Genomic DNA, 27,446 nt, shown 5'->3' on the forward strand with positions numbered 1-27,446 from the left:
TTTTTTGTGATTTTTTTGTGATTTTGGGGGGATTTTTTCATGATTTTTTCATGAATTTTTTGGGATTTCTGGGGATTTTTTCATGATTTTTTGGAGACTTTTTCGGATTTTTAGGGCATTTTTTCATGTTTTTTTTTTATTTTTTGGAATTTTTTTTGCAATTTTTGGGGATTTTTTTTCATGGTTTTTTGGGGATTTTTTGGGGATTTTTTGGGATTTTTTTAGTATTTTTAGGGATTTTTTTTTGCAATTTTTGGGCATTTTTTCATGTTTTTTTGGGGTTTTTTGTGATTTTTTCGTGATTTTTTCATGATTTTTCCATGATTTTTTAATGATTTTTTGGGGATTTTTGGGGATTTTTTGAGCATTTTTTAGGGATTTTTGGGGATTTTTTGGTGTGTTTTTTCATGATTTTTTGGGATTTCTTTTTGTATTTTTGGGGATTTTTCATGGTTTTTTCAGGTTTTTTTTTATTTTTTTCATTATTTTTTTGGCATTTTTTAGGATTTTTTGGGATTTTTTTTTTGAGGTTTTATTAGGGATTTAGTTGGATTTCTTTTTATTTTTAGGAGATCTTTTTGAAATTTTTTTTAGGATTTTTTTTAAATTTTTGGGGATTTTTTGGGATTTTTTTGGAGGGGTTTTGGATTTTTTGGGGGGATTTTTTCATGATTTTTTTGGGATTTTTTGGGATTTTTTTGAGCATTTTTGGGGATATTTTTTTGGCATTTTTTGAGGATTTTTTCATGATTTTTTGGGGATTTTTTGCGATTTTTTAGGATTTTTTTTTTATTTTTTGAAGCATTTTTTAATAATTTTTTTGGGATTTTTTGGGAGTTTTTGGGGATTTTTTTGGGATTTTTTAATGATTTTTTCTTTTTTTTTTTTTTTTGGATTTTAGGGGATGTTTGGAGCATTTTTTAGGGATTTTTGGGATATTTTAGGCATTTTTTCATGATTTTTTGGGGATTTTTTGCGGGATTTTTGCGAGACTTTTTGGGCATTTTTTCATTATTTTTTTTGCATTTTTTGGGGATTTTTTGGGCATTTTCTCAGCGAGTCCTTCCTCAGCGCCCAGCGCAACTTTGTCAGGAGCTGTGCGGGTACTGCCTGGTCTGCTACCTGCTCCAGGTCAAGGACAGGTGAGGAGAGGGTTGGGGATGTTTTGGGATTTTTAAAAATTTTTTTTCTGAATTTTTTGGGATTTTTTGGGGATTTTTTGGGGGTTTTTTAGCATTTTTCGAGATTTTTTGGGGATTTTTTCATGACTTTTTGGGGATTTTTTTCAGATTTTTTTGCATTTTTTTCATGGTTTTTTAAAGGATTTTTTGGGGTTTTTTTGGATTTTTTCATTATTTTTTGGGGGATTTTTTGGCATTTTTTGAGCATTTTTTTCATGATTTTTTGGGGATTTTTTGTGATTTTTTGTGATTTTTTTCATGATTTTTTTAGAATTTTTTCATGATTTTTTCATGATTTTTTCATGATTTCTTGGGGATTTTTTTTGGTATTTTTTTGTACTTTTTTGGGATTTTTGGGGGGATTTTTTAGGAATTTTTTTTGCAATTTTTGAGGGTTTTTTCATGATTTTTTGGGATTTTTTAGGATTTTTTTTTTTATTTTTTGGGGCATTTTTTAATTTTTTTGGGGGGATTTTTTGTGATTTTTTTGTGATTTTGGGGGGATTTTTTCATGATTTTTTCATGAATTTTTTGGGATTTCTGGGGATTTTTTCATGATTTTTTGGAGACTTTTTCGGATTTTTAGGGCATTTTTTCATGTTTTTTTTTTTATTTTTTGGAATTTTTTTTGCAATTTTTGGGGATTTTTTTCATGGTTTTTTGGGGATTTTTTGGGGATTTTTTGGGATTTTTTTAGTATTTTTAGGGATTTTTTTTTGCAATTTTTGGGCATTTTTTCATGTTTTTTTGGGGTTTTTTGTGATTTTTTCGTGATTTTTTCATGATTTTTTCCATGATTTTTTAATGATTTTTTGGGGATTTTTGGGGATTTTTTGAGCATTTTTTAGGGATTTTTTGGGATTTTTTGGTGTGTTTTTTCATGATTTTTTGGGGATTTTTTTTGTATTTTTGGGGATTTTTCATGGTTTTTTCGGGTTTTTTTGGATTTTTTTCATTATTTTTTTGGCATTTTTTAGGATTTTTTGGGATTTTTTTTTGAGGTTTTATTAGGGATTTAGTTGGATTTCTTTTTATTTTTAGGAGATTTTTTTGAAATTTTTTTAGGATTTTTTTTAAATTTTTTGGGATTTTTTGGAGGGGTTTTGGATTTTTTGGGGGGATTTTTTCATGATTTTTTTGGGATTTTTTGTGATTTTTTGGGGATTTTTTGGGGATTTTTTAGGAATTTTTTTGCATTTTTTGAGGATTTCTTCATGATTTTTTGGGGGTTTTTTTTGGATTTTTAGGATTTTTTTGGGGATTTTTTGGGATTTTTAAATGATTTTTTGGGGATTTTTTCAGATTTTTTTGCATTTTTTTCATAGTTTTTTTTAGGATTTTTGGGGGATTTTTTGGGATTTTTTGGTGATTTTTTGGGGATTCTTTGGGATTTTTTTTGCATTTTTCTGGGACTTTTTCATGATTTTTTGGGGGATTACTTGGGATTTTTTGGGGATTTTTTTGCCATTTTTGGGGATTTTTTGGGGAGTTTTTTAGGATTTCTTCATGATTTTTTGGGATTTTTTTGGATTTATTACAGGTTTAGTGGGATTTAATGGGATTCAATGGGATTTAATGGGATTGTAATGGAATTTAATAGGAATTTGATGGAATTCTGATGGGATTCCCATGGAATTCCCTGGATTTCCCCCCAGGCACAACGGGAACATCCTGCTGGACACCTATGGCCTGTAATGGGATTTAATGGGATTTCCATGGGATTTCTATGGGATTTCATGAAATTTTAATGGGATTTTGATGGGATTTAATGGGATTTCCATGGGATTTCTATGGGATTTCATGAAATTTTAATGGGATTTTAATGGAATTTAATGGGATTTTGATGGGATTTCCATGGAATTCTCTGGATTTCCCCCCAGACACAACGGGAACATCCTGCTGCACAACAAGGGCCTGTAATGGGATTTAATGGGATTGTAATGGGATTTCATGAGATTTAATAGGATTTTAATGGGATTTCTATGGAATTTAATTGGATTTCTGTGGAATTTAATGGGATTTTGATGGGATTCTGATGGGATCTGATGGGATTCCCATGGAATTCCCTGGATTTCCCCCCAGGCACAACGGGAACATCCTGCTGGATGCTGAGGGCCTGTAATGGGATTTAATGGGATTTAATGAGATTTAATAGGATTTTAATGGGATTTCCATGGAATTTAATTGGATTTCTGTGGAATTTAATGGGATTTTGATGGAATTCTGATGGGATCTGATGGGATTTCCATGGAATTCCCTGGATTTCCCCCCAGGCACAACGGGAACATCCTGCTGGACACCAAGTGTCTGTAATGGGATTTAATGGAATTTAAATGAGATTTAATAGGATTTTAATGGGATTTCTATGGAATTTAATGGGAATTTGATGGAATTCTGATGGGATCTGATGGATTTTTAATGGGATTTCCATGGAACTCCCTGGATGTCCCCCCAGGCACAACGGGAACATCCTGCTGGATGCCGAGGGCCTGTAATGAGATTTAATGGGATTTTCATGGGATTTTGATGGGATTTAATGAAATTTAATGGGATTTTAATGGAATTTTAATGGGATTTTAATGGGATTTCCATGGAATTCCCCCCAGGCACAACAGGAACATCCTGCTGGACACTGAGGGCCTGTAATGGGATTGTAATGGAATTTAATGGAATTTTCATGGGATTTAATAGGATTTTAATGGGATTTCCGTGGAATTTAATGAGATTTCTGTGGAATTTAATGGGATTTTGATGGGATTTAATGGGATTTTGATGGAATCTTATGGAATTCCCCCCAGGCACAACGGGAACATTGTGATGGACGCCGAGGGCCTGTAATGGGATTTTAATGGGATTTCAATGAGATTTCAATAGGATTTAATGGGATTTCTATGGGATTTCTATGGGATTTCCATGGAATTTAATGAGATTTTGATGGGATTTTGATGGAATCTCATGGATTTTCCCCCAGGCACAACGGGAACATCCTGCTGGACGCCGAGGGCCACATCATCCACATCGACTTCGGCTTCATCCTCTCGAGCTCCCCGCGCAACCTGGGCTTCGAGACCTCGGCCTTCAAACTCACCTCCGAGTTCGTGGACGTGAGTGGGGGCTCCTGGGCCATTCCAGGGAATCCTGACCCCTCCCAGAGCTCCCCCAAATCCCAAATTTTATTCCCTGGCAGGTGATGGGAGGCCTGGACGGGGACATGTTCAATTATTACAAGATGCTGATGCTGCAGGGGCTGATCGCCGCCCGCAAGCACATGGACAAGGTGGTGCAGATCGTGGAGATCATGCAGCAAGGTGGGAATTCCAGGAATTTCTGGGAATTTCTGGGAATTCCTGACAATTCTGCCTTTTTTCCACTCCCAAACCTCCTTTTCCCCACTGAATTCCCCCATTCCAAACCCTCAATCCCATCCCGTTTTTGCCATTTTTCTCGTTTTTCCAGGCTCGTCCTTTTCCTTCTTCCCATCCCAAATTTCTCCTTCCCCAGGATCCCAAATCCCTGATCCCATTTCCCCCATTCTAACTCCTCATCCCATCCAATTTTTCCTGTTTTCCCCATTGTTTTCCCCATTATTTTCCGATTTTCCCCATTGTTTTCCCCAGTATTTTCCCATTTTTCTCATTATTCCCCCATTATTTTTCCCATTATTTTCCCGTATTTCCATTATTTTCCCCATTATTTCCCATTATTTTTCCCATTATCTTTCCCATTTTCCCATTATTTTCCCCATTATTTTCCCCATTATTTTCCCCATTATTTTCCCCATTATTTTTCCCATTATTTTCTCATTTTTTTCCCATTTTTCCATTATTTTTCCCATTATTTCCCCATTATTTTTCCAGGCTCTCCCTTTTCCCTCTTCCCATCCCAATTTTCCCCTTTCCCAGGATCCTAAACCCCTTTTGCAGTTTTCCACTCTCCCAACCACCACAATTCCCATTTTCTCCCCAATTTCTCAATTTCTTCAGTCTCCCAACTTCCTTAATTCCCATTTTTCCCCACTTCCAGGTTCCCAACCACCATAATTCCCATTTTTTCCCATTTTTCCACTCAATTTCCCCATTTTTTTGGTTTCCCTGGGTTCCCAGCTGCCATAATTCCCAATTTTTCCATTTTTTTCCCATTCCCAGGCTCCCAGGTGCCATAATTCCCATTTTTCCACTCCAATTTCCCAATTTCTCCACTTTTCCACTCTCCCAACTGCCATAATTCCCATTTTTTCCCCATTTTCTCCCCATTTCCAGGTTTCCAACTGCCATAATTCCCATTTTCTCCATTTTTCCACTCTCCCAACCACCACAATTCCCATTTTTTCACCCATTTCTCTCAATTTTCCCATTTTCCAGGTTCTCAGCTGCCACAATTCCCAATTTCTCCCCATTTCCCCAGGCTCCCAGCTACCACAATTCCCATTTTTTTGGTTTCCCCAGGCTCCCAGCTGCCAGAATTCCCATTTTCTCCCCATTTTTTCACACATTTCTCCCAATTTTTCCCATTTTCTCCCCATTCCCACTCTCCCAACCACCACAATTCCCATTTTTTTAGTTTCCCCAGGTTCCCAGCTGCCATAATTCCCATTTTCCACTCCAATTACCCAATTTCTCCATTTCTCCACTCTCCCAACCACCATAATCCTCACTTTTCCACTGAAATTTCCCATTTTTTTCCCATTTTTTTTCCTAATTTCTCATTTTCCAGGCTCCCAGCTGCCATAATTCCCATTTTCTCCCCATTTTTCCCCATTTTCTCTCTCCCAACCACCATAACTCCCATTTTTCCACTCAAATCCCCATTTTTTTCCCATTTTCCAGGCTCCCAGCTGCCATAATTCCCATTTTTTCCATTTTTCCATTCTCCCAACCACCATAACTCCCATTTTTCCACTCAAATTTCCCAATTTCCCAATTTCTCCAGTCTCCCAACCACCATAATTCCCATTTTTTCCCATTTTTTCACCCATTTTCCCCAATTTCTCAATTTTTCCAGTCTCCCAACCACCATAACTGCCATTTTTTCCCATTTTTTCCACTCAATTTCCCCATTTTTTTGGTTTCCCCAGGTTCCCAGCTGCCGTAATTCCCAATTTTTCCATTTTTTTCCCATTTCCAGGTTCCCAGCTGCCATAATTCCCATTTTTTCCCCATTTCCCATCTCCCAACCACCATAATTACCATTTTCTCCCCAATTTTCCCCATTTTTTCCCCATTTTCCACTCTCCCAACCACCATAACTCTCATTTTCCCCTCTATTTCTCCATTTCTCCAGTCCCCCAATCACCATAATTCCCATTTCTCCCCATTTTTCCCCATTTTCTCTCTCCCAACCACCATAACTCCCATTTCTCCACTCAAAATTCCCATTTTTTGGTTTCCCCAGGCTCCCAGCTGCCATAATTCCCAATTTTCTCATTTCCCCAGGCTCCCAGCCTCCATAAATTCCCATTTTTTTGGTTTCCCCAGGCTCCCAGCTGCCGTAATTCCCATTTTTTTCCCATTTTTCCACTCAATTTCCCCATTTTTTTGGTTTCCCCAGTCTCCCAGCTGCCATAAATTCCATTTTTCTGGTGTTCCCAGGCTCCCAGCTGCCGTGCTTCCACGGCTCGTCGATGATCCGGCACCTCAAGGAGCGTTTCCACATGAACCTGAGCCACCCTCCCAACCACCACAATTCCCAGATTTCCCATTTCTCCACTCTCCCAACCACCATGATTCCCATTTTTCCCATTTTCCAGGTTCCCAGCTGCCATAATTCCCAATTTTTCCATTTCCCAAGTCTCTCATCCCCCGTTTTTCCCGATTTTCTCATTTTTCCACTCAAATTTCCCATTTTTTTCCCATTTCCACTCTCCCAACTTCCAATAAATCCCAATTTCTCCATTTTTCCACTCTCCCAACCACCACAATTCCCATTTTTTCCATTTCCCCAGGTCCCCAACCACCATAATTCCCATTTTTTCACACATTTCCCCCAATTTCTCAATTTTTCCACTCTCCCAACTTCCATAATTCCCAATTTCTCCATTTTTCCACTCTTCCAACCACCACAATTCCCATTTTCTCCCCATTTTTTCAATTTTTCCACTCTCCCAACCACCATAACTCCCATTTTTCCACTCAAATTTCCCAATTTTATAATTTTCCAGGCTCCCAGCCACCATAATTCCCATTTTTCCCCATTTCCCATCTCCCAACCACCATAATTACCATTTTCTCCCCAATTTTCCCCATTTTTTCCCCATTTTCCACTCTCCCAACCACCATAACTCTCATTTTCCCCTCTATTTCTCCATTTCTCCAGTCCCCCAATCACCATAATTCCCATTTCTCCCCATTTTTCCCCATTTTCTCTCTCCCAACCACCATAACTCCCATTTTCCCACTCAAATTCCCATTTTTTTCCCATTTCCAGGCTCCCAGCTGCCATAATTCCCATTTTATCCATTTTTCCACTCTCCCAACCACCATAACTCCCATTTTTCCACTCAAATCCCCAATTTTTTTGGTTTCCCCAGGCTCCCAGCTGCCATAATTCCCATTTTCTCCCCATTTTTTCCCTTTTTCTACTCTCCCAGCCACCACAATTCCCATTTTTCTCATTTCCCCAGGCTCCCAGCTTCCATAAATTCCATTTTTTTTCCCATTTCGAGGTTCCCAACTGCCATAATTTCCATTTTCTCCCCATTTTTTCCCCATTTTCTCTCTCCCAACCACCATAACTCCCATTTCTCCACTCAAATTCCCATTTTTTCCATTTCTCCACTCTCCCAACCACTCAAATTCCCCAATTTTATAATTTTCCAGGCTCCCAGCTGCCGTGCTTCCACGGCTCGTCGACGATCCGGCACCTCAAGGAGCGTTTCCACATGAACCTGACGGAGGAGCAGCTGCAGCTCCTGGTGGAGTCGCTGGTGGACGGCTCCATGCGCTCGCTCACCACCAAGCTCTACGACGGCTTCCAGTACCTCACCAACGGCATCATGTGACACAAAAAACCCCAAAATCCACCCCAAAAAAATCCCAGCAGCAACAGAACCCGGCCCCAAAATAATCTGGGGGGGAAAAATGGGGATAATGGGGGAGAAAATGGAATTTTGGAGGGTTTTTTGGGGGGAAAATGGAAATTTTGAGGTTTTTTGGGGGGAAAAAAATGGAAATTTCAAGTTTTTTCCTGGGGAAAAAAATTGAAATTTCAAGTTTTTCTACAGAAAAAAAGGAAATTTCAGGTTTATTTCTGGGGTGAAAAAAATGGAGGAAAAAATTGAAATTTCAACATTTTTTCTGGGGAAGAAATGGAAATTCTGAATTTTTTGGGGGGAAAAAAATGGAAATTCCAGGTGAGGAATTCCAGGGGAAAAATTCCAGGTGAGGAATTCCAGGTAAAAAAATTCCAGGGGAGGATTTCAGGTGAGGAATTCCAGGTAAAAAAATTCCAGGGGAGGATTTCAGGTGAGGAATTCCAGGGGAAAAATTCCAGATGTGGAATTTCCAGGTGACATTTCAGATAGAATTCCCAGTGGGATTTTCCTTCCACCTGTGAAATTCCAGGTGAGGAATTCCAGGTGAGATCTCAGGTGGAATTTCCAGGTAGAATTCCCAGTGGGATTTTCCTTCCAGGTGAAAAATTCCAGGTGAGATTTCAGGTGGAATTTCCAGTGGGATTTTCCTTCTACCTGTGAAATTCCAGGTGAGAATTCCCAGGTGAGATTTCAGGTGGGATTCTCTCCAGATGAAAAATTCCAAGTGGAATTTCCAGGTGAGATTTCAGGTAGAATTTCCAGTGGGATTTTCCTTCTACCTGTGAAATTCCAGGTGTGGAATTCCAGGTGAGAAATTCAGGTGAAGAATTCCAGGTGAGATCTCAGGGGGAATTTTCAGGCAGCATTTTCCTCCAGGTGAGAAATTCCAGGTGTGGAATTTCCAGGTGAGATCTCAGATAGAATTTCCAGTGGGATTTTCCTTCCACCTATGAAATTCCAGGTGGGAATTCCAGGTGGGAATTCCAGGTAAAAAATTCCAGGTGTGGAATTTCCAGGCCAGATCTCAGGGGGAATTTCCAGTGGGATTTTTCTTCCACCTGTGAAATTCCAGGTGAGAATTCCTGGTGGGATTTCCCTTCCAGGTATGGAATTTCCAGGTGAGATCTCAATTGGAATTTCCAGGTGAGGAATTTCCAGGTAGAGTTCCTGGTGGGATTTTCCTTCCAGGTGAAAAATTCCAGGTGAGATCTCAGGTGGAATTTCCAGGCAGGATTTTCCTCCAGGTGAGAAATTCCAGGTGTGGAATTTCCAGGTGAGATTTCAGATAGAATTCCCAGTGGGATTTTCCTTCTACCTGTGGAAATTCCAGGTGAGGAATTCCAGATGAAAAATTCCAGGTGAGATCTCAGGTGGGATTCTCTCCAGGTGAGGAATTCCAGATGTGGAATTTCCAGGTGAGATCTCAGGTGAGGAATTCCAGGTGGGATTCCCTCCAGGTGTGAAATTCCAGGTGAGATTTCAGGTGGAATTCCCTCCAGGTGAGGAATTCCCAGGTGGAATTCCTGGTGGGATTTTCCCTCCAGGTGAGGAATTCCAGGTGTGGAATCCCCATCAGAATTCCAAGAATTTGAGTAAATTCCATTCCTGGGATGTCGAGATGGACCCTGGGGGAGTTTGTCCCCAAATCCCCCAAAAATTCCCCCAAAAAATCCTGAACCAGGGAAGGAAAATCTGGAATTTCCCCTCCCCCACCTGGAGTGTCCCCTCAAATGTGTCCCCAATGTCCCCCCAGTGTCCCCCCCTTTGTCTCAGTGTCCCCCTGTGTGTCCCCTGTGTGTCCCCAATGTCCCCCCCACTTTTTTTCCCCCCTTTTTTAATTTTTAGCATTTAAAAAAAACTCCAAAATTCAGATTTTCCACACCCTGGGGAGGGGACAGGGAGGGGACACAGAGGGGACAGACAGAGGGACAGGGGGACACAGAGGGGACCCCACCCCTTCCCAAGCCCCTTTTTTGGGGGGCAGGACCAAAATTGGGGGCTGCAGCCCCTCCCCCCCGTCCCATCCCTGTCCCCAAGTGTCCCCAGGTGTCCCCAAATGTCCCCAGGTGTCCCCAGGTGTCCCCAGGTGTCCCCAGGCAGGGAGGAGCCGAGGGTGGAACCACTGGAGTTTAATGGGATGGAGCAATTCCTGCAGAATAAACAATTCCTGAGAGCTCCGGCAGCCGCCGCGTCGTCAGCACGTCCCGAAAAAACCCAAAATTCCTGGGGGAATTCCCTAAAAATCCTGGGGGGAAATTCCCTAAAAATCCTGGGGGGATGATCCCAAAAATCCTGGGGGAATGATCCCAAAAAATCCCTCAGACCCTGGGGGGAATGATCCCAAAAATCCTGGGAGATGTTCCCAAAAATGCCCCAAAATCCTGGGGGGATATTCCCTAAAAATCACCCAAAATCCTGGGGAAAAAGTCCTGGAATTCCAGGAATCCAACCCCAAAATTCCAGGGAAAATATTCCCAAAATTCCAGGGTTGCAGCTCCAAAAATTCCCAGAAGAACATTCCTGAAATTCCAGGAGTCCAACCCCAAAATTCCAGGAATCCAACCCCAAAAATTCTAAGGAACATTCCAGAAATTCCAGAGGAACATTCTGGAAATTCCAAAGGAACATTCCCAAAAATTCCAGGAGTCCAACCCCAAAATTCCAGAGGAACATTCCAGAAATTCCAGAAGAACATTCCAGAAATTCCAGGGAATATTCCAGAAATTCCAGAGGAACATTCCCAAAATTCCAGGAATCCAACCCCAAAAATTCCAGGGAACATTCTGGAAACTCCAGAGGAACATTCCCACAAAACTCCAGGCACACATTCCCAAAAATTCCAGGAATCCAACCCCCAAAATTCCAGAGGAACATTCCAGAAATTCCAAAGGAACATTCCAGAAACTCCAAAGGAACATTCCAGAAATTCCATGGAACATTCCAGAAACTCCAGAGGAACATTCCAGAAATTCCAGAGGAACATTCCCAAAAATTCCAGGATTCCAACCCCCAAATTTCTGAGGAACATTCCCTGAAATCCCAGGAATCCAACCCCAAAATTCCAGAGGAACATTCTGGAAATTCCAGAGGAACATTCCCAAAAATTCCAGGAGTCCAACCCCAAAAATTCCAAGGAACATTCCAGAAATTCCAAAGGAACACTCCCAAAATTCCAAAGGAACATCCCCAAAAATTCCAAGGAACATTCCAGAAACTCCAGAGGAACATTCCCCAAAAATTCCAAGGAACATTCCAGAAACTCCACAGAATATTCCAGAAATTCCAGGGAAAATACTCCCAAAAATTCCAGGATTCCAACCCCGAAATTCCAGAAATTCCAAAGGAACATTCCCAAAAATTCCAGGAATCCAACCCCAAAAATTCCAGAGAACATTCTGGAAATTCCAAAGGAACATTCCCCAAAATTCCAGAGAACATTCCAGAAATCCCAGCCCCTCCCCCCCATCTCAAGGCACTGAAAAGCTGCAAAGCCGCGGCTCCATTCCATAAATTTTCTTTTTTTTCCATAATTTTTTTTTCCATAATTTTTCTTCTTTTCCATAATTCTTCTTTTTTTCCATAATTCTTCTTTTTTTTCTCCATAATTTTCCTTTTTTTTTTTTTTCTTCTCCACAGTTTTTTTTTTTTGTCTTTTTTTGGGAATTTTTTCCGTTCTAAATCTCGTAGAAATTTTAATTTTTTCTTTAATTTCTTCTCTTATTTACACCCGGCCTGGGGGTGGGGAGGGGAATTTTTGGGAATGGCCGATTCCACCTGATTTTTCCCAGTTTTTTTTTTTGTTTGTTTTTCCATCCATCTGTGCAGGGAGAAAATTCCCTGAAATTCCTGCTTGGAAAAAAAAATAAAACAACAAAAAAAATCCCAAAATCAACCCCAAAAAACAGCAAAAAAATGGGAAAAAAATCCCAAAAAAAACCTTGGAAAACCAAAGCAGATCCCAAAGTGAGCACAGCAGATTTTGTGGAATTTTAGTGTATGATACAAATTTACAGGGAAAGGATTTTCCCAGGGAATTCCAGGGATTTTGGGGAATTCTGGGAATTCTCAGGGAGCTTTTCCAGAGATTTCTTGGGGCAGGGAAAAATTCCTGATCCTGAGGGAGATGGAAAAAAATTGGGAAAAAATAAAAAGGGTGGAAAAAAAAATTGGGAAAAAGCTGGAAAGGGTTTGGGAAAAAAAAAAATCTGGGAATAAAAATGGGAAAAGGTCTGGAAAAAATGGGAAAAAAAAATAGAAAAGGGTTTGGGAATGCTGAGATTTCCTCCATGGAACCAATTCCTAAAATTCCTGGAATTCCACAAATTCCTGGGAATGCTGAGTTTGAGGCTGATCCTGGAATTCTGAGATTCCTGGGAATTCCAGGAATTCTTGAAAATGTTGAGTTCTTGATGAAGGCAATCCTAAAATTCCTGGAATTCTGAGATTCTTGGGAATGCTGAGTTCAATCCCAGATTTCCTGAATTCCCAGATTTTTTGGGAATTCCCAGGAATTCTCAGTTCTCCTCATTGCCCTGCCTGGCCTGGATGAACACCAATCCCAGATTCCCAGATTTCCCAGATTTTTGGGAATTCCCAGGAATTCTTAGTTCTTCTCAGCCCCCTGCCTGGCCTGGATGAATCCATTCCCAGAATTCCCAGATTCCTAGAATTCTCTGGAACTTTCAGTTCTCCTCATTCCCCTGTCTGGCCCTGATGAACACCATTCCCAGAATTCCCAGATTCCCAGATTTTTGGGAATTCCCAGTCCCAGAATCCCAGGGAATTCTCAGTTCTCCTCAGCCTGGCCTGCATGAAGCCATTCCCAGAATTCCCAGAATCCCTGGAATAACTCTCAGTTCTCCTCGTTCCCCTGCCTGGCCCAGATGAACACCATTCCCAGAATTCCCAGAATCCCAGGAATTCTCAGTTCTCCTCGTTGCCCTGCCGGGCCTAGATTTCCTGAATTTCCAGAATTCCCAGATTTTTGGGAATTCCCAGGAATTCTCAGTTCTTCTCAGCCCCTGCCTGGCCCTGATGAAGCCATTCCCAGAATTCCCAATCCCTGGAATTCTCTAGAACCCTCAGTTCTCCTCGTTGCCCTGCCGGGCGCGGATGAACGCCATTCCCAGAATTCCCAGAATCCCAGAATTCTCTAGAACCCTCAGTTCTCCTCATTCCCCTGCCTGGCCCTGATGAAGCCATTCCCAGATTCCCAGAATTCCCAGGAATAATTCTCAATTCTCCTCATTCCCCTGCCTGGCCCAGATAAACACCATTCCCAGAATTCCCAGAATCCCAGAAATTCTCAGTTCTCCTCGTTTCCCTGCCGGGCGCGGATGAACGCCATTCCCAGAATTCCCAGAATCCCAGAACTCTCTAGAACCCTCAGTTCTCCTCATTCCCCTGCCTGGCCCTGATGAACACCATTCCAAGATTTTTGGGAATCCCAGAATTCCCAGATTTTCGCGAATTCCCAGGAATCTCAGTTCTCCTCATTCCCCTGCCTGGCGCGGATGAACACCATTCCCAGAATTCCCAGATTTTTAGGAATTCCCAATCCCTGGAACTCTCTAGAACTCTCAATTCTCCTCATTGCCCTGCCGGGCGCGGATGAACGCCATTCCCAGAATTCTCTGGAACTCTCAGTTCTCCTCAGCTTGCTCTGGATGAAGCCATTCCCAGATTTTTGGGAATTCCCAGAATCCCAGGAATAATTCTCAGTTCTCCTCGTTGCCCTGCCTGGTCCAGATGAATCCATTCCCAGAATCCCAGAATTCCCAGAATCCAGGAATCCTCAGTTCTCCTCATTCCTCTGCCAGGCCTGGATGAACACCAATCCCAGATTTTTGGGAATTCCCAATCCCTGGAACTCTCAGTTCTCCTCATTGCCCTGCCGGGTGCGGATGAACGCCAATCCCAGAATTCCCAGAATTCCCAGAACTCTCTAGAACTCTCAGTTCTCCTCGTTGCCCTGCCGGGCGCGGATGAACGCCATTCCCCGAATTCCCAGAATTCCCAGATTCCTAGAATTCTCTGGAACTCTCAGTTCTCCTCAGCCTGCCCTGGATGAAGCCATTCCCAGAATTCTCTAGAACTCTCAGTTCTCCTCGTTGCCCTGCCTGGCCCGGATGAACATCAATCCCAGAATTCCCAGATTTCTTGAATTCCAGAATTCCCAATCCCTGGAATCTCAGTTCTCCTCAGCCTGCCCTGGATGAAGCCATTCCCAGAATTCCCAATCCCTGGAACTCTCAGTTCTCCTCAGCCTGCCCTGGATGAAGCCATTCCCAGATTTCCAAAATTCCCAGAATTCCCAGGAACTCTCTAGAACCCTCAGTTCTCCTCATTCCCCTGCCAGGTCCGGATGAAGCCATTCCCAGAATTCCAGAATTCCCAGGAATTTTCAGTTCTCCTCATTCCCCTGCCGGGTGCGGATGAACGCCATTCCCAGGATTTTGGTAATTCTCATTCCCAGAATTCCCAGAATTCCCTGGAATTCTCAGTTCTCCTCATTCCCCTGCCTGGCCCTGATGAAGCCATTCCCAGAATTCCCAGAATCCCAGGAACTCTCTAGAACTCTCAGTTCTCCTCGTTGCCCTGCCGGGCGCGGATGAACACCATTCCCAGGTTTCCTGAATTCCCAGAATTCCAGAACTCTCTGGAACCCTCAGTTCTCATCATTCCCCTGCCAGGCCTGGATGAAGCCATTCCCAGATTTTTGGGAATTCCCAATCCCTGGAACTCTCAGTTCTCCTCATTCCTCTGCCAGGCCCAGATTTCCTGAATTCCCAGATTTTTAGGAATCCCAGAATTCCCAGATTTTTTGGGAATTCCCAGGAATAACCCTCAGTTCTCCTCATTCCCCTGTCTGGCCTGGATGAACACCATTCCCAGATTTCCAAAATTCCCAGAATTCCCAGGAATAATTCTCAATTCTCCTTGTTCCCCTGCCTGGCCCAGATGAACACCATTCCCAGAATTCCCAGATTCCCAGAATTCCCAGAATCCCAGGAACTCTCTAGAATTCTCAGTTCTGCTCGTTGCCCTGCCTGGCGCGGATGAACACCATTCCCAGAATTCCCAGAATTCCCAGATTTTTTAGGAATTCCCTGGAACTCTCAGTTCTCATTCCCCTGCTGGGCCCTGATGAAGCCATTCCCAGAATTCCCAATCCCTGGAATTCTCTGGAACCCTCAGTTCTCCTCGTTGCCCTGCTGGGCGCGGATGAACACCATTCCCAGATTTTTGCGGAATCCCTGGAATTCTCTAGAACTCTCAGTTTTCCTCGTTGCCCTGCCGGGCACGGATGAACACCATTCCCAGAATTCCCAGAATCCCCAGGAATTCTCTAGAACTCTCAGTTCTCCTCGTTGCCCTGCCGGGCGCGGATGAAGCCATTTCCAGAATTCCTGAATTCCCAGAATTCCCTGGGAACCCTCAGTTCTCCTCAGCCTGCCCTGGATGAAGCCATTCCCAGAATTCCCAGAATCCCAGGAATAATTCTCAGTTCTCCTCATTCCCCTGCCGGGCCCTGATGAAGCCATTCCCAGAATTCCCAGAATCCCAGGAACTCTCTAGAACTCTCAGTTCTCCTCGTTGCCCTGCCGGGCGCGGATGAACGCCATTCCCAGAATTCCCAGAATTCCCAGAATTCCCAATCATTCCAGGGATTTCTCAGTTCTCCTCGTTGCCCTGCCGGGCGCGGATGAACGCCATCCCGTGCGTCCTGAAATGCGTTTTCAGGTTGAGCTGGCTCTCGAATCCCCTCCCGCACACTTTGCACTCCAGCCTGGATCCTCCCCCTTCCCCTCCCGTTCCCGTTCCCGTTCCCGTTCCCGGCTCCGCCGCGCCATTCCCGCCCGGATCCCCCCCGGCTCCCGCGCCCTCCTCGGCCCCTCTGCGCTTTTTGTGCGAGATGAAGCGGTGGCGGCCGAGCGAGCCGGGCGAGGCGAAGCACAGCCCGCAATCGCGGCATTGCTGCGCTGCGTTGGTGCCACCGCGGTCGCGGTGCTGCGGGAGATGCGCCTGGAATTCCGCGCGCGTGGCAGCCTGGAAGCCGCATTTCCTGCAGCGGAACGGCGCCGACTGCGAGGGCGGGGTGGTGCTGTCGGGCTCCTCGCTGCAGGAGTCGTCCGAGGAGAGGCGGCGCTTGCGGCTCGCAGCCTGGCAGGCAGAGGGTTAATTAATTTATTAATTAATGAGAGAGGGGGGTTGGTTAATTAGAGAGGGGTTTGGGATGGAGGGAATTGATTATTGGGGGGTTGGGAGTGGTGGGAAGGACAGGAAGCCCTAAAATTCCCAAGAAAATCCCCCAAAATTCCCAAGAAAATAAAAAAAAATCTCCAAGAAAATCTCAAAATTCCCGAGAAATCACCCAAGAAATCCCAGAAAATCCCAAGAAATCACCGAAGAAATCCCAAATAATTCCTAAGAAAATCCCCCAAAATCCCCCAAAATTCCCAAGAAAATAAAGAAAAACCCCCAAGAAAATCCAAAAAATCCCCACGAAAATCCCCCAAAAAATCCTAAAAAATTCCCAAGAAAATCTCCCAAAATCCCAAAAAATTCCCAAGAAAATCCACCAAATCCCCAAGAAAATCACAAAAATCCCCAAGAAATCCCCAAAAATCCCCAAAAATTCCCAAGAAAATTTAAAAAATTCCCAAGAAAATCCCCAAAAATCCCCAAGAAATCTAAAAAAATTCCTAAGAAATCCCCCAAATTCCCAAAAAAAATCCCAAAAATTCCCAAGAAAATCCCCCCAAAAAAATCCCCAAAAAATCCCCCAGAATTCCCAAAAAAATCATAAAAATTCCCAAGAAATCCCCCAAAAATTCTCCAAAAAATCCCAAAGAAATCCCAAAAAAATCCCTAAAAATTCCCAAGAAAATCCCAAAAATTCCAAAAAAAATCCCAAAAATTCCAAAAAAAATCCCAAAAATTTCCCCAAAAAATCACAAAAATTCCCAAGAAAATCCCGAAAATCCCCCAAAAATTCCCAAAAAATCCCCAAAAAATCCCAAAAAATCCCTAAAAATCCCCCAAAATTCCCCAAAAAACCCCAAAAAAATCCCAAAAATTCCCCCAAAAATCCCAAAAATCCCCAAAAAAATCCCAAAAATTCCCCAAAAATTCCCCAAAAAATCCCAAAAAATCCCAAAAAAAATCCCAAAAAATCCAGGAAACCCCCCCAAACCCCAGGAACATTCTGGAATTCCAGAATTCCCACCTGGCCGGGTCCCCGGGCCGTCAGCACCTCCTGGCTGCGCGCGGGGTCGGTGCCCTTGAGGCCGTGGCGCACCTGGATGTGTTTCTCCAGGATCAGGCGGCTGCTGAACGTCCTCTTGCCCTCTGTGCAGTACCTGGGGAGAAAAAATGGGAATTCTGAGACTGAGATTCCCAAATTTCCACCTAAAAATGGGAATTATGGTAATGGGATTGCAAAATTCCAACCTAAAATGGGGATTTGTGGGACTGGGATTGCAAAATTCCCACTAAAAATGGGAATTTTGGGATTGGGATTGCAAAATTCCCACCTAAAAATGGGAATTATGACCCAGGAATTACCAAATTCCAGACTAAAATGGGAATTTTGAGACTGGGATTGCAAAATTTCAACTCAAAATGAGAATTTTGGGACTGGGATTATCAAATTCACACATAAAAATGGGAATTTTGGGACTGGGATTGCAAAATTCCCACCTAAAAATGGGATTTGTGGGATTGGGATTGCAAAATTCACACCTAAAAATGGAATTTGTAGTACTGGGATTATCAAGTTCCAACCCAAAAATGGGAATTGTGGTACTGGGATTGTAAAATTCCCACCTAAAAATGGGAATTGTGGGACTGGGATTGCAAAATTCCCACTAAAAATGGGAATTGTGGGATTGGGATTATCAAATTTCCACTCAAAAATGGGAATTGTGGGACTGGGATTGCAAAATTCCAAACCAAAAATGGGAATTTGTGGCACTGGGATTGCAAAATTCCAACTCAAAAATGGGAATTTGTGGCACTGGGATTGCAAAATTCCCACCTAAAAATGGGAATTGTGGGACTGGGATTGCAAAATTCCCACTAAAAATGAGAATTTTGGCACTGGGATTATCAAATTCCAACCCAAAAATGGGAATTCTGAGACTGGGATTGCAAAATTCCCAACCAAAAATGGGATTTGTGGGACTGGGATTGCAAAATTCCCACCTAAAAATGGGAATTCTGAGACTGGAATTATCAAATTTCCACCTAAAAATGGGAATTCTGAGACTGGGATTGCAAAATTCCCACCTAAAAATGAAAATTTTGGGATTGGGATTGCAAAATTCCATCTAAAAATGAGAATTTTGGGACTGGGATTGCAAAATTCCACCTAAAAATGGGAATTGTGGGACTGGGATTGCAAAATTCCCACCTAAAAATGGGATTTGTGGGACTGGGATTGCAAAATTCCAACTCAAAAATGGGAATTGTGGGATTGGGATTGCAAAATTCCCACCTAAAAATGGGAATTATGACCCAGGAATTACCAAATTCCAGACTAAAATGGGAATTCTGAGACTGGGATTGCAAAATTCACACCTGAAAATGGAATTTGTAGTACTGGGATTATCAAATTTCCACTCAAAAATGGGAATTTTGGGACTGGGATTGCAAAATTCCCACTAAAAATGAGAATTCTGAGACTGGAATTATCAAATTTCCACCTAAAAATGAGAATTTTGGTACTGGGATTATCAATTTTTTCCCCCAGGGTAATTCTCTTTTTTTTCCCCATTTTTCACACACAATTCCCATATAAAATTCCCATTTTTCACACACAATTCCCAGATAAAATTCCCATTTTTCACACACAATTCCCATATAAAATTCCCATTTTTCACACACAATTCCCATACAAAATTCCCATTTTTCACACACAATTCCCATATAAAATTCCCATTTTTTCCCCAGAATTCCCATATAAAATTCCCATTTTTCACACACAATTCCCATATAAAATTCCCATTTTTTCCCCAGAATTCCCATATAAAATTCCCATTTTTCACACACAATTCCCATATTAAATTCCCATTTTTCACACACAATTCCCAGATAAAATTCCCATTTTTCACACACAATTCCCATATTAAATTCCCATTTTTTCCCCAAAATTCCCATATTAAATTCCCATTTTCCCCACATAATTGCCATATAAAATTCCCATTTTTCACACACAATTCCCAGATAAAATTCCCATTTTTCACACACAATTCCCAGATAAAATTCCCATTTTTCACACACAATTCCCAGATAAAATTCCCATTTTTCACAGAGAATTCCCATATAAAATTCCCATTTTTCACACACAATTCCCATATAAAATTCCCATTTTTCACAGAGAATTCCCATATAAAATTCCCATTTTTCTCCCAGAATTCCCATATAAAATTCCCATTTTTCCCACACAATTCCCATATAAAATTCCCATTTTTCACACACAATTCCCATATAAAATTCCCATTTTCCCCCATGGAATTCCCAGATAAAATTCCCATTTTTCACACACAATTCCCAGATAAAATTCCCATTTTTCACACACAATTCCCATATAAAATTCCCATTTTTCACACACAATTCCCATATTCAATTCCCATACAAAATTCCCATTTCCCCCATGGAATTCCCATATAAAATTCCCATTTTTCACACACAATTCCTATATAAAATTCCCATTATTTCCCCAGAATTCTCAGATACAATTCCCATTTTCCCCACATAAAATTCCCATTTTTTCCCCAGAATTCCCATACTAAATTCCCATTTTTCACACACAATTCCCATATTGAATTCCCATACAAAATTCCCATTTCCCCCATGGAATTCCCATACAAAATTCCCATTTTTCATACATAATTCCCAGATAAAATTCTCATTTTTTACCCAGAATTCCCATATTAAATTCCCATTTTCCCCACACAATTCCCATATAAAATTCCCATTTTCCCCACATAATTCCCATATAAAATTCCCATTTTTCCCCCAAAATTCCAGATAAAATTCCCATTTTTCACACACAATTCCCAGATAAAATTCCCATTTTTCACACACAATTCCCATATAAAATTCCCATTTTTCCCCCAAAATTCCAGATAAAATTCCCATTTTTCACACACAATTCCCAGATAAAATTCCCATTTTTCACACACAATTCCCAGATAAAATTCCCATTTTTCACACACAATTCCCATATTAAATTCCCATTTTTCACACACAATTCCCAGATAAAATTCCCATTTTTCACACACAATTCCCATATAAAATTCCCATTTTTCCCCCAAAATTCCAGATAAAATTCCCATTTTTCACACACAATTCCCAGATAAAATTCCCATTTTTCACACACAATTCCCATATAAAATTCCCATTTTTCACACACAATTCCCATATTAAATTCCCATTTTTTCCCCAGAATTCCCATATAAAATTCCCATTTTTCACACACAATTCCCATATAAAATTCCCATTTTTCACACACAATTCCCAGACAAAATTCCCATTTTTCACACACAATTCCCATATAAAATTCCCATTTTTCACACACAATTCCCAGATAAAATTCCCATTTTTCACACACAATTCCCATATAAAATTCCCATTTTCCCCCATGGAATTCCCAGATAAAATTCCCATTTTTCACACACAATTCCCAGATAAAATTCCCATTTTTCACACACAATTCCCATATAAAATTCCCATTTTTCACACACAATTCCCATATTCAATTCCCATACAAAATTCCCATTTCCCCCATGGAATTCCCATATAAAATTCCCATTTTTCACACACAATTCCTATATAAAATTCCCATTATTTCCCCAGAATTCTCAGATACAATTCCCATTTTCCCCACATAAAATTCCCATTTTTTCCCCAGAATTCCCATACTAAATTCCCATTTTTCACACACAATTCCCATATTGAATTCCCATACAAAATTCCCATTTCCCCCATGGAATTCCCATACAAAATTCCCATTTTTCATACATAATTCCCAGATAAAATTCTCATTTTTTACCCAGAATTCCCATATTAAATTCCCATTTTCCCCACACAATTCCCATATAAAATTCCCATTTTCCCCACATAATTCCCATATAAAATTCCCATTTTTCCCCCAAAATTCCAGATAAAATTCCCATTTTTCACACACAATTCCCATATTAAATTCCCATTTTCCCCACACAATTCCCATATAAAATTCCCATTTTTCACACACAATTCCCAGATAAAATTCCCATTTTTCACACACAATTCCCATATAAAATTCCCATTTTTCACACACAATTCCCATATAAAATTCCCATTTTTCACACACAATTCCCATATAAAATTCCCATTTTTCACACACAATTCCCATACAAAATTCCCATTTTTCACACACAATTCCCAGATAAAATTCCCATTTTTCCCCAGAAATCCCATATTAAATTCCCATTTTTCCCACACAATTCCCAGATTAAATTCCCATTTTTTCCCCAAAATTCCCATATTAAATTCCCATTTTCCCCACATAATTCCCATATAAAATTCTCATTTTTCACACAAATTTCCCATATTAAATTCCCATATAAAATTCTCATTTTTTCCCATTTTTCCCCCATTTTTACCTGCAGGGATAGACCCGTTTGATGCCCCAGAATTCCCATATTAAATTCCCATATAAAATTCTCATTTTTCACACACAATTCCCATATTAAATTCCCATACAAAATTCCCATTTCCCCCATGGAATTCCCATACAAAATTCCCATTTTTCATACATATTTCCCAGATAAAATTCTCATTTTTCACAGAAGAATTCCCATATTAAATTTCCATTTTCCTCCCAGAATTCCCATATAAAATTCCCATTTTCCACACACAATTCCCAGATAAAATTCCCATTTTCCCCACATAATTCCCATATAAAATTCCCATTTTTCACACACAATTCCCATATAAAATTCCCATTTTCCACACACAATTCCCAGATAAAATTCCCATTTTTCACACACAATTCCCATATTAAATTCCCATTTTTCACACACAATTCCCATATAAAATTCCCATTTTCCCCATGGAATTCCCATATAAAATTCCCATTTTTCACACACAATTCCCATATAAAATTCCCATTTTTCACACACAATTCCCAGATAAAATTCCCATTTTTTCCCCAAAATTCCCATATTAAATTCCCATTTTTCACACACAATTCCCATATAAAATTCCCATTTTTCACACATAATTCCCATATAAAATTCCCATTATTTCCCCAAAATTCCCATATAAAATTCCCATTTTTCACACATAATTCCCATATAAAATTCTCATTTTTCCCCCGAAATTCCAGATAAAATTCCCATTTTTTTCCCCAGAATTCCCATACAAAATTCCCATTTTTCACACACAATTCCCATACAAAATTCCCATTTTTCACACACAATTCCCAGATAAAATTCTCATTTTTCACACACAATTCCCATATAAAATTCCCATTTTTCACACACAATTCCCATATAAAATTCCCATTTTTCACACACAATTCCCAGATAAAATTCCCATTTTTCACACACAATTCCCAGATAAAATTCCCATTTTTTCCCATTTTTTCCCCATTTTTTCCCATTTTTACCTGCAGGGATAGACCCGTTTGATGCCCCAGAATTCCCATATTAAAAACCCATTTTCCGCCCAGAATTCCCATATAAAATTCCCATTTTTGCATACATAATTCCCAGATAAAATTCTCATTTTTCACACACAATTCCCATATTAAATTCCCATACAAAATTCCCATTTCCCCCATGGAATTCCCATATAAAATTCCCATTTTTCACAGCAGAATTCCCATATAAAATTCCCATTATTTCCCCAGAATTCTCAGATACAATTCCCATTTTCCCCACATAAAATTCCCATTTTTCACAGAGAATTCCCATATAAAATTCTCATTTTTCACACACAATTCCCATATTAAATTCCCATATAAAATTCTCATTTTTCCCCCGAAATTCCAGATAAAATTCCCATTTTTTCCCCAAAATTCCCATACAAAATTCCCATTTTTCACACACAATTCCCAGATAAAATTCCCATTTTTCACACACAATTCCCAGATAAAATTCCCATTTTCCCCACATAATTCCCATATTAAATTCCCATTTTTTCCCCAAAATTCCCATATTAAATTCCCATTTTCCCCACATAATTGCCATACAAAATTCCCATTTTTCACACACAATTCCCAGATAAAATTCCCATTTTTCCCATAGAATTCCCAGATAAAATTCCCATTTTTCACACACAATTCCCACATTAATTTCCCATATAAAATTCCCATTTTTTCCCTGTTTTATCCCATTTTTTACCTGCAGGGATAGACCCGTTTGACGCCCCAGACTTCCCAGATAAAATTCCCATTTTCCTCCCAGAATTCCCATATTAAATTCCCATTTTTCACACACAATTCCCATATTAAATTCCCATATAAAATTCCCATTTTTCACACACAATTCCCAGATAAAATTCCCATTTTTCACACACAATTCCCAGATAAAATTCCCATTTTTCACACACAATTCCCATATAAAATTCCCATTTTTTCCCCAGAATTCCCATATAAAACTCCCATTTTTCACACACAATTCCCAGATAAAATTCCCATTTTTCACACACAATTCCCATATTAAATTCCCATTTTTCACACACAATTCCCATACAAAATTCCCATTTTTCACACACAATTCCCAGATAAAATTCCCATTTTTCACACACAATTCCCAGATAAAATTCCGATTTTTCACACACAATTCCCATACAAAATTCCCATTTTTTCCCCAGAATTCCCATATAAAATTCCCATTTTTCACACACAATTCCCATATAAAATTTCCATTTTTTCCCCAGAATTCCCATATAAAATTCTCATTTTTCCCCCGAAATTCCAGATAAAATTCCCATTTTTTCCCCAAAATTCCCAGATAAAATTCCCATTTTTCACACACCATTCCCATATAAAATTCCCATTTTTCACACACAATTCCCATATAAAATTCCCATTTTTTTCCCATTTTTTCCCATTTTTCACCTGCAGGGATAGACCCGTTTGATGCCCTCGTGGTTGACGCGGACGTGGCGCCGCAGGCTCGGCGCCGAGCAGAAGGAGCGCTCGCACAGGTGGCACGGGAACTTCTTCACTGACTGGGAGAGGAGAGAAACAGAGTCAGGAACACAGGGAAAAATGAGAAAAAAATGGGGAAAAAATTTGGGGAAAAAATAAGGAAAATCTGGGAAAAAACGGGGAAAAAATATGGGAAAAAATGGGAAAAATCTGGGAAAAAATGGGGAAAAAAAGGAAAAAAATCCCCAGAAAAAAAAACCCAGCACAGGAAATTCTTCACTGACTGTGAGAAATAAAGAGAATCAGAATTCCAGAGAAAAAACCAGAAAATCTGGGAAAAAATGGGAAAAAATCTGGGAAAAAAACGGGAAAAAAATGGGAAAAAAAATTCTCGCTCGATTCTCCCTCCAATCCAACTCGGGATCATCCCAAAAATCCTGGGGAAATTCCCCAAAATCTTCACTCCCATATTCCCAAATCCACAAAATTCCCAATTCCCAAATTCTCACATTCCCAAATCCAGGAGGATCCAAACACGGAACTCGATTTTCCTTCAAATCCCGCTCTGAATTACCGCGAAAATCCTCAACCGCGATGGATTTTTCCCAGGAAAAATCCCCCAAAAATCCCAAAAAAATCCCAAAAAATCCCCAAAAAATCCAAAAAACTCCCACAAAAAATCCCCAAAAAATTCCCCAAAAAAATCCCCAAAAAATCCCAAAAATTCCCAAAAAAATCCCCAAAAATTCCAAAAAAATCCCAAAAAATCCCCAAAAAAATCCCAAAAAAATCCCAAAAAATACAAAAAAATCCCCAAAAAATCCCAAAAAAATCCCAAAAAAATCCCCAAAAAAATCCCAAAAAAATCCCAAAAAATAAAAAAATTCCCCAAAAAAATCCCCCAAAAATAAAAAAAATCCCCAAAAAATTCCCAAAAAATCCCAAAAAAAATCCCAAAAAATCCCCAAAAAATCCCAAAAAAACCCCAAAAAATCCCGAAAATCCCAAAAAACCCCAAAAAAATCCCCCAAAAATCCCAAAAAATCCCCAAAAATCCCCATAAAGATCAAAAAAAATCCCAAAAAAATCCCCAAAAAATCCCAAAAAATCCCCAAAAAATTCAAAAAAATTCCTAAAAAATCCCCAAAAATTCCCAAAAAATCCCAAAAAAATCCCAAAAAATCCCAAAAAAATCCCAAAAAAATCCCAAAAAATCCCATAAAAATCCCCAAAAAATCCCCAAAAAATCACAAAAAAATCCCAAAAAATCCAAAAAATCCCCAAAAAATCCCAAAAAAACCCCAAAAAAATCAAAAAAAATTCCCAAAAAATCCCGAAAAATCCCCAAAAATCCCCAAAAATTAAAAAAAAAAATTCCCAAAAAATCTCAAAAAAATCCCAAAAAAATCCCCAAAAAATCCCAAAAAATCCCCAAAAAAATCCCCAAAAAATCCCCAAAAAATCCCCAAAAATTAAAAAAAAATTCCCAAAAAAATCCCAAAAAATCCCAAAAAAAATCCCAAAAAAATCCCCAAAAAATCCCCATAAAAATAAAAAAAAATCCCCAAAAATCCCCAAAAAAATCCCAAATAATCCCAAAAAAGTCCCAAAAAAATCCCCAAAAAATCAAAAAAAAATTCCAAAAAAATCCCAAAAAACCCCCAAAAAAATCCCCAAAAATTCCCAAAAAAATCCCAAAAAATCCCCAAAAATCCCCATAAAGATCAAAAAAAATCCCAAAAAAATCCCCAAAAAATCCCCCAAAAAATCCAAAAAAATCCCAAAAAAATCCCAAAAAAATCCGCAAAAATTCCCAAAAATCCTCAAAAAATTCCCAAAAACTCCCACAAAATTTCCCAAAAATTCCCAAAAAAACCCCCAAAAATCCCCAAAAAAATCCCAAAATAATCCCAAAAAAATCCCAAAAAAATCCCAATAAAACCCCAAAAAATCCCCAAAAAAATCCCAAAAAATCTCAAAAAAATCCCAAAAAAACCCCAAAAAATCCCAAAAAAATCCCAAAAAAACCCCAAAAAATCCCCAAAAATCCCAAAAACTCCCCACCTTTCCGTGCTCCTTCTTCATGTGCGCCACGTACTCGTCCCTCTCGGGGAACCACGAGTGGCAGACGCCGCAGCTCCAGCCGCCGCCCTTGGCTTTGCTCCCGGATTTGCGCTGGAATCGGCTCCGTTTGGGCTTCCTGAGCTCGGGGGAGCTCGGGGGCTCCTCCTCCTCCTCCGAGGAGCTCGAGGATTCCTCGGAGTTTTTGGGCAGGGAAGGGTCCAGGGGTTCGGGTTTGGGCGTCAGCAGGGCCGGGGATTTCTTGGAGGAGTCGTCCTTGGATTTCGGGGCTTGGTGGGAGTTCTGGGGATAAAAAATAATGGGGTTTGTCAATAAAATCACAAAGGAGGATGGGGAATCGTGGAGTGGTTTGGGGTGGAAAAATGCTGAATAATCCTAAAAAATCCCCCCAAAAATCCTGAAAAATTCGTAAAAATCCGCGCCAAAAAATCCCGAAAAATCCCCAAAAAAATCCCAAAAAATCCCCAAAAAAATCCCTAAAATTCCCCCAAAAATCCTGAAAAATTCTCCCCAAATCCCTAAAAATCCCCCCAAAAAATCCCCCCTAAAAATCCCGAAAAATCCTGAAAAATCCCCCCAAAAATTCCTAAAAAAACCCCAAAAAATCCCTAAAAATCCATGGGATTGACATGGAGTAGGGTCTGGGGTTTGTCCCTGAAATCATAAAGAAAGGAGGATGGGGAATCCTGGAATGGTTTGGGGTGGAAAAATCCTGAAAAATCAAAAAAAATCCTCCCAAAAAATCCTAAAAATCAGCCCAAAAATCCGTAAAAATCAGCCCAAAAATCCATAAAAATCTGCCCTAATAATCTGCCTAAAAATCCCTAAAAATCACCCCAAAAAATCCCTAAAAATTCCCCCAATAATCCCTATAAATCTGCCTCTAAAAATCCCCCAAAATCTGAAAAAATCCCCCCAAAAATTCCTAAAAATACCCCAAAAAATCCCTAAAAATCCTAAAAAATTACCCCAAAAAAATCCCTAAAAATACCCAAAAAAATCCCTAAAA

General features: G+C 40.1%; 2 protein-coding genes and 2 long non-coding RNA genes across 5 annotated transcripts in view; 3 read left to right on the forward strand and 1 right to left on the reverse strand.

Moving 5' to 3' along the window:
- The window catches only part of PI4KB (phosphatidylinositol 4-kinase beta), a 43,493-nt gene extending 35,200 nt beyond the window's left edge, over positions 1 to 8,293 (forward strand). For both annotated transcript variants that reach the window (XM_033082998.2, XM_033082999.2), the window contains 3 exons: positions 4,153 to 4,285; positions 4,369 to 4,489; positions 7,997 to 8,293. In XM_033082998.2, the coding sequence (XP_032938889.1) occupies positions 4,153 to 4,285; positions 4,369 to 4,489; positions 7,997 to 8,178 (436 nt within the window). In that variant the 3' untranslated portion in view covers positions 8,179 to 8,293. The remainder of the gene's footprint in view (positions 1 to 4,152; positions 4,286 to 4,368; positions 4,490 to 7,996) is intronic.
- Positions 8,294 to 8,451: 158 nt separating this feature from the next.
- On the forward strand, positions 8,452 to 9,918 carry LOC117008778. Its single transcript, XR_004420358.1, has 3 exons — positions 8,452 to 8,893; positions 8,949 to 9,031; positions 9,400 to 9,918. It is a non-coding gene; the product is annotated as an uncharacterized LOC117008778 (long non-coding RNA).
- A 189-nt stretch (positions 9,919 to 10,107) lies between these two features.
- Positions 10,108 to 10,384, forward strand: LOC117008833. The gene is made up of 2 exons (XR_004420363.2): positions 10,108 to 10,247; positions 10,278 to 10,384. It is a non-coding gene; the product is annotated as an uncharacterized LOC117008833 (long non-coding RNA).
- A 2,824-nt stretch (positions 10,385 to 13,208) lies between these two features.
- ZNF687 (zinc finger protein 687) overlaps positions 13,209 to 27,446 on the reverse strand; it is a 39,423-nt gene continuing 25,185 nt past the window's right edge. Inside the window, exons 6-9 of the mRNA XM_033082883.1 lie at positions 26,420 to 26,719; positions 24,323 to 24,435; positions 17,441 to 17,573; positions 13,209 to 16,374 (exon numbers count right to left, since the gene is read on the reverse strand). Coding sequence (XP_032938774.1) covers positions 15,886 to 16,374; positions 17,441 to 17,573; positions 24,323 to 24,435; positions 26,420 to 26,719 — 1,035 coding nt within the window. The 3' untranslated portion in view covers positions 13,209 to 15,885. The remainder of the gene's footprint in view (positions 16,375 to 17,440; positions 17,574 to 24,322; positions 24,436 to 26,419; positions 26,720 to 27,446) is intronic.

Source organism: Catharus ustulatus, chromosome 30 (genome assembly GCF_009819885.2).
Source record: "Catharus ustulatus isolate bCatUst1 chromosome 30, bCatUst1.pri.v2, whole genome shotgun sequence".
Classification (NCBI taxonomy): Eukaryota; Metazoa; Chordata; class Aves; order Passeriformes; family Turdidae; genus Catharus; species Catharus ustulatus.